Consider the following 15,446-nt stretch of genomic DNA (forward strand, 5'->3'; position numbering starts at 1 on the left):
AATACAGCAGAATAACTTTGATATGTTATGAAAGTTTAGTAATTTTCAGATGGTTTGAGTACGATTTTGGAAAAGAAAAATAATATTTTAACTTATTTATGAATAAAACAAAATGCACTTCCGGTTTTGAATGTCTGATTGTCGAAAAACCAGGTAAAATTGCTTATTTTCGTGCTTTCAAAAATCATATTTCATACCATAAATTGGGAAAACTGATCACATCAAACCATGATATAATGTTTAAACTGTGTGTTGATGCAAAAATATCATGTTTAAAAGAATACACTTAAAAGTAGTTAGCCAAGGCAAAATGCCTATAAACCGGAGGTCCCTCTGCCTGTCAACAAAGACAAAGAAGGAGTTTCCAATCTCTATTAATATATGTTTCTGGTAATACCAATACAAGTCAATACAATAGGATTAGCTACATAGATAGTATAGTGTAACATTAATCTTCCACGATAGCCTGTAGGAGATCAGCTATAACATTCAGACAGTTTTTGAAATACAATACATGATCTGGTTGTCACGAAACGATAAAGGATTCGTATTTGATTGTCTAAATACACAGACGGGACTTCATTTTCAGTGTGCATTCTGATAAAGCATTCGTACCGGTGGAGAGTTGTATACAAAACGGGCTCTACAAAACACACTATGTAAGACGAGGCAGTCACAGCGTATACAGGTATGTGACACAGCCGTTTTATTTATAAGACCAGGAAGTTGGATTATACACATACCCCAGGTTATTCCTGACGAGAGTTTTCTTTCACTTTCGAGGAAGAGTGACTAAAAAAGGGGAAATTTTGTAAGTATTTAACGCGTGTTTATCCCTTAATTAAGGGTTGTTGTTATCAAATTAATCATATATATGTTGGATAACATTTTGAATTATATTCTAAACATCATACTTGAATGCGAACGTGAGCATTATTGGGATAGGTTTTAATTTAACTTCTGCTTTATTTTGTTGGTTTTTTTTTTAAGTTTTATGGCCCATCGACAACTAAGGTCATTTAGGGCCAAACTACAAGTCAGACATTAATATTAGGAAATAAACAATGATGCATCTAAAAGATCAGAATAAGAAAATGCAAGTAAGAACTAAAACACAAATTGTACATTTTGATTTAATAAAAATGAGTTGCATGGGATAAAATAGTTTTGGCTAAAGCACATGAGAAAACTCATGCACAATGTCGATGAAATGTTGAGTTGATACCATAATAATTGAGAAAACGTTCATATTTTGCTTAAAATGCCGATCTGGCTGAGATAATTGAAAATAAGATTATGTCTCACGACATGGAACAAGGTGTGCAACACGGAGACATCGTAATACTTATCTCGTATGTGTTTAAAATCAATACAGTGCACTAAAATCTGCATTGTCCCTTCCAGTTTTTTTATATTTATGATTTACCATAGCTATTGATCATAGTGTTTTGTGCATAATTCCCAAATGGCGGACAACTTTCGCGTGTCAGGGGTAAAAACGTGTGTATACTCGTACAACCCGTTTGTTTGTTTGTAACAGTCAAGGTCATGTAAGGACGGTCTCCCATGTACACATACACAGTATGAAGTGTGAGAATACGGTATATTCAGGTTATGTCCCCTTGTATAGTGGATCTCTTGCTCTTTATTGCTATATCACTGAAGCATGCTGCCGATTACACCAAGAAGTACCCCACTCGGTCACAAGAATACCGCCATATGATTTCGTTCACGTATGCTGTCTAAAACCCCAAAACACATTGATAACACATCACGATCTACCCATAAAGTTAATCAATTAATTTGATATTATCAACGAGAATTCTTTAATCAGTCTCAATGAATTAGATAGAAAGGAATCTGCCGAAATTCTTCTTTTCTCATGGCGAGTCGACTCCCAAATATTATAACTTGATTTATTTTTCAACATTAGATTAAAATCAATAATTGTAGTATTTAGGATAAAATATATGGAAATATTTTTTCATGGATGAGTGGTTTTATGTGAGAAAACAATCGGCATATAGCATTTTGGAGCGGAAGTAATGTTTTCCTGACTGCAGTTCATCTTATAACAATAAAATCTTAATATGTTAATTGTAAACTAAAATAAACACTATTAGGCTACAAGGAAAATGTATTTGTGTTGTATTACATCTTATCATTGCATAAGACATGCAACCCATTTTCTTGGATAGGAAGAAAATTAAAAAAACCGATAAATATGGCTATTCAAAAAAGAAGAATAAATTAACATTAATGCCTTCTTTATCAATGACATTTGACATTTTAAATTTTGGTCATGGGATCTACATTAATATAACCGGAAAAATTTATATTTGAGTGAATTTTCGTTTTTGTTTATGTAGGATTTTTTATTATTAATATTTTCTATTTCCTTAACATAAGCAGTTGGATTTGATGCGGGGCAGGTAATTTATAATCACAGTCAGGACACTAGGGGATGTGTATACTGAGACATTATTATATGCTAGTAAACTGACCATAAGATTATAAACTTCAATAGCTTGAAGCCTGTGGACCTAAGTTTAAACCAGCATTCCAATTTGACGCACATTTGACACATGATATGGTATTCATTACCAAACAATACCAACAATTTGGCAGTACTGTAGTAGTATTTCCGTTGACGTTGCAGTATTAAGACTATACACGGTCTAAACAAGAAACCAAGTTGTGGTCTACCATTTCACTTAATACTCTACAGTGATAAAAGTAATTATAAAATGTCCCTTTTCAGAGATGCTTTCATCTACACGTACATAAATCATAAAAACAAGAAGTCGTATAGTGCATTAATTTTGTGTTGTCCAAACATTTTTTTCTGCTTATGTCATATTTTTTATTTGGAGGATTCATGATCTTTATAAATTTAATTGATTTCGATGGGCAATTAGGAGTTTCAATTCTACAGATACTGTACTGGAGTTATAACATATTGTGAAATCAAGTTAAACAATCTTTTTCATTGATTTTGTTTAGAATTTAGCAAACTTAACATAACTTCATATTTTCTTCTGTGTATCTAATCAACTGGAAAAAACTGAAGCTCTAAATACCACCAAGTGATTTAAATGCTAAGGCGCCGTGAAATGAAACTTATAAGGTGCAGATATTATAAAGGTGTTCATAAGTATGGGCCTGCTCTGTAGTAATTTTCTTTAAACAGAAGCGTAATTGGTGTTGGATAGATAAAACCGTTTATCAACGAGAACGTGTATATGATAACATGTGATATTGATATTTCACCAATATGAGGATCACCCAACCTATTGTTTCAAAATGAAATACTTCTGTGTACAAACACTTTAATATGCTTAGTATATCCATGAGGAGATGATCTATCGGTATTTAACATGTTCTATGGGGAAAACATCTTCTAAACTACAAGTTAGGTAAATGAATGTATCGAATAGATATACTTTAAAAAGTCGGTGTTGGTTTTTTCTTCTAACAAACAATGCTGACATATAATATCGTGTATTTATAAAACTTTATGTATAATGAACAATTAAAAGCCGATCAGGCTGAACAAATACGTGATAACCAAAACATTAAAATCGTTAATTATGCCATGCACAATAAATTTGATGCCTTACTTATTTTATTCATGAATCAAAATTAAAGATAAAGGCGATTTTATATGAATAGGCTGCAAGGAAAAATGGTTGAAAGTTTGTGTTATTTCTAAGTGCCAAATGTTTTTAGAGTATCATAAAATGAAGACTGGTGTCAGTGTTGTGATGAGAGAAAGCCCATGTGCAGGGACATTTTGTTTGTTTGTTTGTATTTTATTAATAACTCCCTATTAACAGCCAGTGTCATTTAAGGACAGCCTTCCATGTATGCGGTGTGTTGCGTGTGTGAAATGCGAGGTGCATGTTTTGGGAGACTGCAGTATATTCGTGTTGTGTCTTCTTGTACGATGGAACTCGTCCCCATTTTTATTATACTATTATATCACTGAAGTATGCAACCGAAGACACCGAGCAACACACCCCACCTAGTCACATTATACTGACAACGGGCAAACCAGTCGTCCCATTGTCTGTATTCTGAGCGCTCCATAGTAGCAGAAACTACCACTATGATGTGTCTCGGCCAGGAGACAGCATCCAAAGCCTTCCTCACAGGGGCGAGCGCTCAATCGAAGGCCAAAATTACTGTACCCAACCGGATGTGGGTACCTGTAGTTACGCTTTACAATCAAAGTACTGAAAGTACTGAAGGAGGCGTAGCTCAGATTCTAGACAGGGTAATGATATATTGAAATATTAAAGATAGATCATAATAGAGGTAATAGTACATGTTCAGGTTATTTTTAATCAATATTGATTGAAATAACAGATTGAAAATTCCGTACTTTCGCAGAATGACTGTTGTTTATTATAGGATAATGTGGATCAAATATTTACAAATTGGTTAAATAATGGAAATGTTTAATCTTATAAGGTTGTTAAAAATAAATGCTCCAATGATTTTGAAAATATTGCATGAGAAATATATATGAACAATGAATGATGATATATAGAATGAAAATGATGCAAGACTAATGTATATTCCTGTTGAAAGTTTGTGTTGGTTTTTACATGTTTTAAATTTCAATCGTGGTTGAACTTTCAACCATCTGGGCAAAGTGTATGAAAGTGGTGGTTATGCTCCTGCTGAACTCAGCATATACTGGCAGTAGAACGACTGGCTGACCCATTGTCAGTTTAATGTGACCAAGTGTGTTAGGATGCTTGGGTGCCTTCAGCGGCATGTTCCAGTGATATCATTATACATGTAGCACAATGAAAGGGCAAGGGTTCCACTATAAAAGAAGACCCAACAAATACAGCGCAGTCTATGCATGCTACACACAACATACATCGGAGGCCGTCCATGTCATTAATGAACACAGCAATCAAATATTGCCAAATCCAGTGTCAATTTGTAAATGTTTAACAACAGTGTAAGGTGAAGTTGAAATCAATGTCCAACAATTTTTCTCAAGGGATATTCCATAAAAACATCTAACCCAACTCAGGATATTAGATATAAGCATTGATATCCCTGATTTCAATTTACAGAAGTTAAAACTGGATTGGAATATTACATTTTGTTGCAATGAAAGTACATGTACTAGTTAATATCTTAACAGAATATCCCTTTGTATAGAATATACAACATCTGCAAATAAACAAGATATTGTCTTCACAGTTTTGCAGATCAAGTGACTCTTTTAGACAGATAAAACTTTTAACTTATCATATATCATTCAAGCATACCATATATCTACATCAACTATCAAGTGAACACAACTGCAGATTAACAAGTGATTGTCTTCACAGATTTACAGGTCAAGTGATTTGTGCAGTCAAAATGATAATTTCAGTTTATGCTTGAAATGGCTTTATTAGCACGTGTAGAAACCTCTCCGTGCCGCGCGCGACCGGAATAATCTGTAAGCCGTCGATATTGAGGTCAAATTTTCTGACCACCCGATTATGCATATTTTCTAGCTCTAAACCGTGTGACGTCATAATAGTCCGTGGCTTATAGCTCTACTATAACTGATGTGCTATCACTTATATCGACGGTTACAGGAAAAGCCGATCAACGATTTTTAATGATTACTTTTGAATGAAGTTAATCGTACAATAACTTTGGCTCGAATGTAAATAACTAAAAGAGTGAAATTTGATGTTTCAAATACTCTAATTTATGCTCTAGTAGCAGGTATCTTCGTGAAATTATGAAAGAAAATCCGCACAGAAATAAAAGTTTCGGATTTTTTTGTCGAGGAGTTCAGCAACGAATAAGTTTTAACTAGATAATATTTTTCTATAGTTCTTTGATAAATTGTGAATTGAAAAGTTTGTTACTGTAAAATGAAATGTTACGTAAGAAGTAAAGAAATCCTTGATTAAAGCATCGATGATATGATGCTTGACGTGCGTACACACCCTGACACCGATGATTGATCATTACAAACATTGCGTTGTGTGTTGCTAACCGAATAAATTGAGATACATTTATTTCAATTCCGTAATATTTTCAACGTGTGGTAGAAAGAATTTATTTTTGATGTTATAAAAGATCAAAATATTGAAATATTAAGCAAAACAAACTATTTTTAGACAGTGCGGTCGCTTTCAATTTTTAATCGACATACGAATAGATACACCGATATAGATATATAATTAGCCATGCCTTTAGTTTGATGGTTATGTAATACCTGGACCAAGATGTTGTTTTCCTGTACACAAGGCCATTCATCGAACTCACCTGTAATTACCTGGCCGCGAGCAATTTGCTATTCGGTGGGCTATATAGGGTATTTGGTATTGTCTTACTGTCAATCAGGTTAGGACATCCGTTAGTTGGATTGTGATTTAAATTATGGAAACCCCGTACATCTATGCTAGCTACTAGCTTTTTTATTGTCACCTCCATTTTTAAAATGAAGATGTAAAAGCAAATGAAAATAAAATATGCCTGATCATACCTAGGAATATATATTACATATACATATGTCGTACATAGGTAAAACAATAATGGAAGTTAACTCGCCCATTTTCTGGCATGTAAACGTTTTTATTAATTTTTGAAGTCCTCATGTCGAATAATATTTGGAAATGATAGCATCACTGTGTAGTTTTACTCAAAATATGGCCGACTTTTTATAACTTAAAAAAACAATATATGCACAAATTACCTGAAATATCTGTATCGTGGATCCATCAATATATTTGCTCTGTAAAACACTGCTTTTTCCGTGCCGGTTCACTGCCCGTTCACCGCTTCTTTCACTTTCTTTCGTTCCGAGTAGTGTGTTTATTGTAGGATGTTAGTACATTATTTGCCGTTGAAAAATGCACGAAAATAATCTTATCAACTTTAAATGAAGTATATCAAAGGTTTATTGAAGTTTCGAAAACAAAATTATCATCACTCACGGCTGTAAACTCGCCAGCCATTCCAGGACCAACATGGCGTCAGGTAATAGCAATAGGACCTCGTCGTTCTTCATGAACGTCAGATTTTCGTTCGGTCAAATTGAATAAATCATTGTCAGATTATATCCTTTTAGGCCTGTGATATCTAAATATCATGACATTGCACTTATAATTACAAATATATGCCGTAATATCAACAGCAGAAGCCATGATGGCGTCCCCGGAAACATGAGTGAAGCAGTGAACACGTGTGATTTTCTCGGTTATACATTGCATGGTAGCGCGTCGGCAGAGTTTGTAACAGTTGTCTCCCTTTGTACGGACTGTTCTTGTTGACATGTTCGTCAGTTTAAGGGAATTCTAGTTCATTTTTATAAAATATTAGTGGATGGGCCTATCAATATTCGATTAAATACCCGTAACTGAAAAGGCATTTATTGTCAGTTGGATTATTTTTACTTACAAACAAGTTTATATGCAATTACTGTTAGATTCGCTGTTTGTAAGTTAGTCTGCCGTAGGTTAGTAAGGCTAACAGATATTTTAGCGTACTCACTAGTATAAGTACCGATATTGAGACACACTTTCGGTGAGAATAATTAATACCTTATTGTAACATTGAAAATAAGTCTGAAGTAATTAAGTGGGAAATTATAATGTGACTGAAACATGAATGTGACTGAAACATGTGATAAACGGAGAACTTCTAACAGTTAGTATAGGCTGCTGTACAATACACAGCGTATGTTGCAATACACAGTGTAAAGTTATCTCCCGTATTTCCGGAAACTGTCGATAGGATTACCAAGGCATAGTGTTCCGGTGATCATTGAAAACAAGAGTGATTCCATGATGGCAGGCGTGTATTACACACGCCTCCATAAAAATGATGACGGTGATTTAGGTCAGATTTCGCATGTTTCATTTTACGTTATTTGCGATAGTTTAAAGGTTTTTATTCGTGTCTCACGAATCATTTTTGTATAAAAATAAAATCCGAAGCGTAACGCATACGTAAATGACTATGAATAAGCGAAACCAGTCACCACAAAATTGACATTTAGTGGGTAACTGAAATTTAAATGTGCGTAACTGAGTTATGATTTTTAGGTAAATGGTGAGTATCTGACAAACATGGAGCGTAACTGACGAATTAGGCTTGGATCGACCAACCTATCATACTTATGTTTTTCATTATTAATTCATACATATTTATAAGCCTTTTCACATATGGGTGAAAAGACTTGTTGTTTTTGTTCTGTTTTTTATTATTCTTCTGTACAGAAACTTGTAAACAAAGGATCTCCGAAATGTCAAGAGATATACCAATGTTCAAGTCACCATATTGTAGAGCATGAGTTGAAGGTGTGACAGCAGCATTTCTATGCTAGTCGGACATTCAATATGGCCACTATGAACTCACTTCCTGTTTTAAAATTATGTCAATATCTCGTTGACGGCTTGACGCATTTCTTTCTGCTTTGGATCTGTTATGTGAAATAAAAAATGGAGCAAATAACTAATGTAACACTTTTCTGTAAAACGTAAACTTCCGGTTGGAATAAGGGTCAAAGTTTAAAAGTGCAATTTTCTGGAAAACAAAATCATTTAAAATCGTCTTCTCAAGTTCTAGAAGACCCAGAGACCTTATATAAGTCTGTAGCATACTTACATAAATGCCTACCACGTTTGATAATATAATTGACCTTGACCTTCATTCAAGGTCATATTGGCTAAAAATCCTAAAATTTTCAGATGACTTCTTCTGAAGTTCTGAAAGGCATAGAGTCCTGAAATTGGACCTGTAACACGTTTGTTAATATGAATGTCCGTGAAAGAAAATCCTTTTTGGTGAAAAGCCCGTCAAATTGTCCAGTGATAAATTCTAGTTTTCTTTATTTTCATACTCTGAATCCGTATTTTAAATTGGTCGATTCTTTTCATACCTCTAGAAAAGTTGAAAGTTTTGGACTGTTGTTAGTTTTTAAAGTGTCAAATGGCGCAAATATTTGAAGTTATTTTTATAAAAAACATGTATCAAATGATTGTAAATAAGTTGTAAACTACTGATGGTATGTCTACTATCCCTCTTTCTTTATCTACTAACGTCTTTCTTCTCACTTATCTGTTCCGCATTAATAAAAATAATTATGGTATAATTTAAAACAAAAAGCCATGATATGATATATACAGTATATGTATATGTGTTGAAAATTTTAATGGGGAGCGCGTTTCTAAGTTTTAACTTGGGTCCCGGCTTGAAACACTGATGTTATTGTGACGTCACAATAGATACAACGACGTTGGGTATTGAATTGAAACAAAACTAATGTATTGGAAAATCCTTGAAATTGTACCTTTAAACTTCTTGCATTAAATTTCTTACTTTCTTTGTTATTGCAATTGTGTTTCACTTTGTAATTTCAGAACGTTTAATGCTTATCTTCTGTCTTATTTCAGGTTATACAACGTCTGCTGAAACGCAGTCTAAATCGAACGTACTGTGGCCATTTACTGCCTCGTCCAAGCTTGATCTATAACGTCGAATTATCAAGATGAGTTTCCAAATGTTTGCAACATTATTCATTATCACTGTGTGCGCGTCTGCATCGACATTCCCATCAATATCAAGCGGAGAATGTTTGATTTGCAAATGCAATAACTTTACTGCCGATTGCAGCAACCTCAATCTGTCGGTAGTTCCGGTTCTGCCCTCTAACATCACGCGCATCCTTCTTACCCGAAACAACTTCAAGACTGTTTCAAAGGATATTTTTGTGAACGTTAAAACGTTGACTATAACAACCATAAAGCTTGACTACTGCCACATTAAGTACGTTTCCTCTGATGCGTTTGTACACTTCCCTTTGTTGAAACATTTGAATATAAGCGGGAATAAGAATCTCTCCATTGAGGAACTTTCAAATGCTTTGACGGAAACAAAATTAACACATTTAAATTTGGACGATGTCGGTCTAAGAAGACTGCTTGAAGTTGGGAGCCCTTTTAGTAGTGTCAACAAGCTAAGCCTACGAAAGAACTTAATCAAAAGAGTCAATATAACTGTTTGGCTAATTGGATTTCCCTCTCTCCGTAATCTTGACCTGACAGACAATATGTTAGATACATTTCCGTTCACTGCCAATTTAGGCCACATTCAATTCTTGAATTTGACAGATAACAGAATAGAGTCTAACGGCCTGACGTTCTGTGTGAACGACTCCAGTCCTCCAAATAAACTTCAACTTTTGGATCTCTCATGGAATTACCTATCAGATATTTCTGTTTTCAATTCAGAAGGACATTGCCTCTCTCATTTAGGAAGCCTCATTTTGAGCAATAATAACCATATTTTCAAAATTCCTAATAACGTCTTTTCTCGGCTTCCGAGTATCAGAAGAGTCTTGCTGAGGTACGTGACTGGCAGAGTGGAAATTGAACCAATGGCTTTTAACTCGTCTACCCTTACTGAACTCCGCCTAACAACCAGCGAACAGCTATACCTACAAGAAAAGCACATCGACATGTTCAACTCTACTCCAAATCTGCAGACGCTACATTTTACTAATGTTATTTTCAAAGATATACCCGATGATCTTTCGCGAATGTTTTCAAATTTAACAAACATGATAGATTTTAAAATCAAGAACGGAATCGTGTGGAACATATCTTTTTTGTCAACAATGAAACAATTGAAAAAACTCGATTTGTTTGGAAATTATATAAAAACGTGGAACAATGATCTATTCAAAGGTCATAATTTACAAAAAATTGTTCTTACCAGGAATCAAATTGCAGTGTTTGTAAAAGATATGTTTCCATCACATATCTGGAAAAACTTAGAATATTTCACGGCGACAAGTAACCCACTGCAATGCACTTGTGATATAGTGTGGTTTAGGGACTGGCTTGCCAAAAACACAGCAAAGCTCGGCAATAATTACCCAGAACTATATACATGCTTGTATCCAGATAAGTGGAAAAACTTTACAATTAACGAATATAAACCTGATAGATATGAATGTGATAAAAGTGAATTAAGTTCGTGGGATGTCGTTGCCATTGGAATTAGTTGTTTAACTGGAGTTCTTTTGTTACTTGCAGCCATTGTGTATAAAGGTCGGTACCATATCAAACACAGGATGTACCTGGTACGATCGTTACAGCCATACAATCGTCTGCCAGACGGCGAAGAATTCCTATACGACGCATTCGTGGCTCATCATGTGGATGACAGAGGATGGGTAATAAATCATTTACTACCGTTCTTGGAAAAACAGCGAAAGCTACGACTTTGTCTTCACGAAAGAGATTTCTTACCCGGGAATTTCATCGCGGACAATATTACAGATAATATGAAAGCAAGCAGGAAAGTCTTACTGATTTTCTCCCATAATTTCTCCAGAAGTGAGTGGTGTTTATTCGAAGCTACGACCGCTTACCAAAGGATTTTAACTCAAGGCACGTCTACTGTCGTTATCATTATGCTGGAGGATTATCCTTCAGCGACCCGTCAGTGATACTATTCGGAACCTCTTGGATACGGTTACCTATATAACGTGGGACAATGAGAAACGACAAAAATTCTTTCAAAAACTCTTAGACGCAATCCAGTGACGAATCATAGATATCGAACTATATGGAGTTATGTTTTACAGTGCCCGTTTCCTTTCAATTCTGCATCATTTAAACTGTTTGGCTAATTGGATTTTAGAATCTCCGTAATCTTGACCTGACAGACAAATGTTAGCAAGCATACATTTCCGTTCACTGCCAATTTAGGCCACATTCAATTCTTGAATTTGACAGATAACAGAATAGAGTCTAACGGCCTGACGTTCTGTGTGAACGACTCCAGTCCTCCAAATAAACTTCAACTTTTGGATCTCTCATGGAATTACCTATCAGATATTTCTGTTTTCAATTCAGAAGGACATTGCCTCTCTCATTTAGGAAGCCTCATTTTGAGCAATAATAACCATATTTTCAAAATTCCTAATAACGTCTTTTCTCGGCTTCCGAGTATCAGAAGAGTCTTGCTGAGGTACGTGACTGGCAGAGTGGAAATTGAACCAATGGCTTTTAACTCGTCTACCCTTACTGAACTCCGCCTAACAACCAGCGAACAGCTATACCTACAAGAAAAGCACATCGACATGTTCAACTCTACTCCAAATCTGCAGACGCTACATTTTACTAATGTTATTTTCAAAGATATACCCGATGATCTTTCGCGAATGTTTTCAAATTTAACAAACATGATAGATTTTAAAATCAAGAACGGAATCGTGTGGAACATATCTTTTTTGTCAACAATGAAACAATTGAAAAAACTCGATTTGTTTGGAAATTATATAAAAACGTGGAACAATGATCTATTCAAAGGTCATAATTTACAAAAAATTGTTCTTACCAGGAATCAAATTGCAGTGTTTGTAAAAGATATGTTTCCATCACATATCTGGAAAAACTTAGAATATTTCACGGCGACAAGTAACCCACTGCAATGCACTTGTGATATAGTGTGGTTTAGGGACTGGCTTGCCAAAAACACAGCAAAGCTCGGCAATAATTACCCAGAACTATATACATGCTTGTATCCAGATAAGTGGAAAAACTTTACAATTAACGAATATAAACCTGATAGATATGAATGTGATAAAAGTGAATTAAGTTCGTGGGATGTCGTTGCCATTGGAATTAGTTGTTTAACTGGAGTTCTTTTGTTACTTGCAGCCATTGTGTATAAAGGTCGGTACCATATCAAACACAGGATGTACCTGGTACGATCGTTACAGCCATACAATCGTCTGCCAGACGGCGAAGAATTCCTATACGACGCATTCGTGGCTCATCATGTGGATGACAGAGGATGGGTAATAAATCATTTACTACCGTTCTTGGAAAAACAGCGAAAGCTACGACTTTGTCTTCACGAAAGAGATTTCTTACCCGGGAATTTCATCGCGGACAATATTACAGATAATATGAAAGCAAGCAGGAAAGTCTTACTGATTTTCTCCCATAATTTCTCCAGAAGTGAGTGGTGTTTATTCGAAGCTACGACCGCTTACCAAAGGATTTTAACTCAAGGCACGTCTACTGTCGTTATCATTATGCTGGAGGATATCCTTCAGCGACCCGTCAGTGATACTATTCGGAACCTCTTGGATACGGTTACCTATATAACGTGGGACAATGAGAAACGACATCGGCCGAAATTCTTTCAAAAACTCTTAGACGCAATCCAGTGACGAATCATAGATATCGAACTATATGGAGTTATGTTTTACAGTGCCCGTTTCCTTTCAATTCTGCATCATTTAAATGTTAGAATTCAAATAGCAAGCTTACAGTAAGTGTTGCAAGCAACACATTCCCCCTGTCGTTGATTATATTTTTTCTAAGCTATGGCCATTTATTATTGTTTAAGTTATGCTATCATTGTGTGAAGTTTGAACAAATTCTGTCTCAAGTTATCGTCCGGAAACGAAAATTTGTGAAACAAACTATTTTTAGTTACAGTGACCTTTTGACCCCAAATCGAATCCCAAGCTTTGCTATCCCCTGCGTTACCTTTGTATGAAATTTAAACAAAATCCGTTGATGTTTTCTCATGTTATCTTCTTGAAACTAATATTTTGTGAAACAACCTTTTTATAGTAATAGTGACCTTTGTAGTTGACCTTTTGACCCCAAATCCAATCCCAAGCTGTATTTTTTCATATGCTACTGTTAAGTGAAGTTTGATCAAAATACGTTGATGTTTTCTGAGAGTTATTGTCTGGAAACTAATATTTTGGTCCAAAAAAATATTTTTTTATAATTTTATAACATGTTTATGAAAACTGTTTGCTAAAGAAATCGCGTTTTCTACTTACAGGTTCGTACTTTTAGGACAACATTGTTGATGACGTCAAGATGCTTGCAACGTAATAATGTCATGTAACAATTATGATGTCACAATACGGGGGTTCGAGACACTAAAAAGGGGATGAAGTACGCTTACTATTAGTGTTTTTTGCATCTATAAGCCCCATATTAGGCTTTCTTACAAAGGTGCTTGTGTAATAAACATGTATTGTTAGTATGTATGTTTATTGTCCTGGACAGACTTATCTGATACAGAAAGATATGAGGACATGAGAGTTAATAATAATAACACATTAACACAATATCACGTATATATGAATTAAAACACTAAAGTATATTCATTACATGTGGTCCACACCGCTTCGTTTATGGTATATGTATTTTGTCTTTTTCAATATATACTCAGCAAAATAAGGGTCACATCTTTGGGGTATAAGATAACTTTTTAAAGCGTCCATTTTGAATCAATGATAGGATACTGCTGGTGATAAATCATTATAAAAATCAATTTGTTTGGTTAAAATGTACTCCCCTAACTTGTGAGGCGCCTTAACTTACTTTGCTGAGTATATATATTGTACCAATGGGTATACCGGAAGGAGACAGTGTGTTGTTCTACTTGATCACGTGGAAGACGATCAGCTATCCGAGTTGATTGCCATTCTGTTTTGCATTTTACAGAGTTACGTCATGTGTTCATGACTGTCACGTCATATTTGTCAGAGAAAACAACTTAATTTTTGCTCACAAAGTAATGACGCCACAATCGATATATACTAGTACCTACCCGCAAAGAAAATAACAGGGTTATATGCAAAGCCAAAAAAGGTCATAGTAGGCTAGTTATTTTGTTAACGTCTTATAACACTTTATAGTACAAGATCGTAAAGTTTAAAACTGACGCCATTGGAAAACATGTCGGCCAACATCGAATTTGTGTTATCACTTTTTTATTTATTAGATTATTTTACCACATTAAGTAAAACGGGTTATCAGTTTCCCATAATTTATAGATATCTAAGCACGCAAATATTCAGGAATCACGTTATGTAATATCTATTCAAGTTGATGATCATTAAGTTTCCATAATGTTTTCTGTGTTATCATAATTGTTACGATAATCTCTATACAATCATGGCCCTGCAGGTAGGGCGTTAGAATTGTACCTGTTGCCTCTATTGTAGATCGTAAAAGGCGACTAAATTCAGGATATTATCTTTTCTCTCTTTCTTAACTAACTTTGTTCTTCCTAACGTCTCCCTTGACACCGCCTCACTTTTCAGCGTTTGCCCTTTAGTGAGGTAGACACTGCATGGGTTCTGTCCATATTCCATAAAAGTCGTACAGTGGTAGTTTCTGTTCCTGCTTAGAGCTCAGCATACAGGGAGTAGGACGACTGGTTTGCCCGTTGTCAGTATAATATGATCGGTGGGTGTGTTTCTTGGTGTCTTCAGTAGCATGTTTCAGTGATATAGCACCAAAAGAAGGGCAAGGGTTCCACTATACAAGAAGACATAACATGTATATACCGCAGTCTCCCAAATCACGCATCGCGCACTTCATGTATGCAACACACCACATATATGTTTGTCGTCATTACATGACCCTGGC

At 35.1% G+C, this 15,446-nt stretch overlaps 2 protein-coding genes across 2 annotated transcripts; both read left to right on the forward strand.

Moving 5' to 3' along the window:
• The first annotated feature begins 411 nt into the window (after positions 1-411).
• Positions 412-11,642, forward strand: LOC138315651 (toll-like receptor 13). Its single transcript, XM_069256831.1, is given in 3 exon segments — positions 412-811; positions 9,423-11,458; positions 11,460-11,642. Coding segments are annotated over 2 exon segments (2,061 nt in total). The 5' UTR covers positions 412-811; positions 9,423-9,517; the 3' UTR covers positions 11,580-11,642.
• Positions 11,643-11,892: 250 nt separating this feature from the next.
• LOC138315652 (toll-like receptor 2 type-2) lies at positions 11,893-14,192 on the forward strand. The gene has a single exon (XM_069256832.1). The coding sequence runs from the start codon at positions 12,038-12,040 to the stop codon at positions 13,214-13,216; it is 1,179 nt and encodes a 392-aa protein (XP_069112933.1). The 5' UTR covers positions 11,893-12,037; the 3' UTR covers positions 13,217-14,192.
• Positions 14,193-15,446: the final 1,254 nt, after the last annotated feature.

Source organism: Argopecten irradians, chromosome 2, assembly GCF_041381155.1.
Source record: "Argopecten irradians isolate NY chromosome 2, Ai_NY, whole genome shotgun sequence".
Classification (NCBI taxonomy): domain Eukaryota; kingdom Metazoa; phylum Mollusca; class Bivalvia; order Pectinida; family Pectinidae; genus Argopecten; species Argopecten irradians.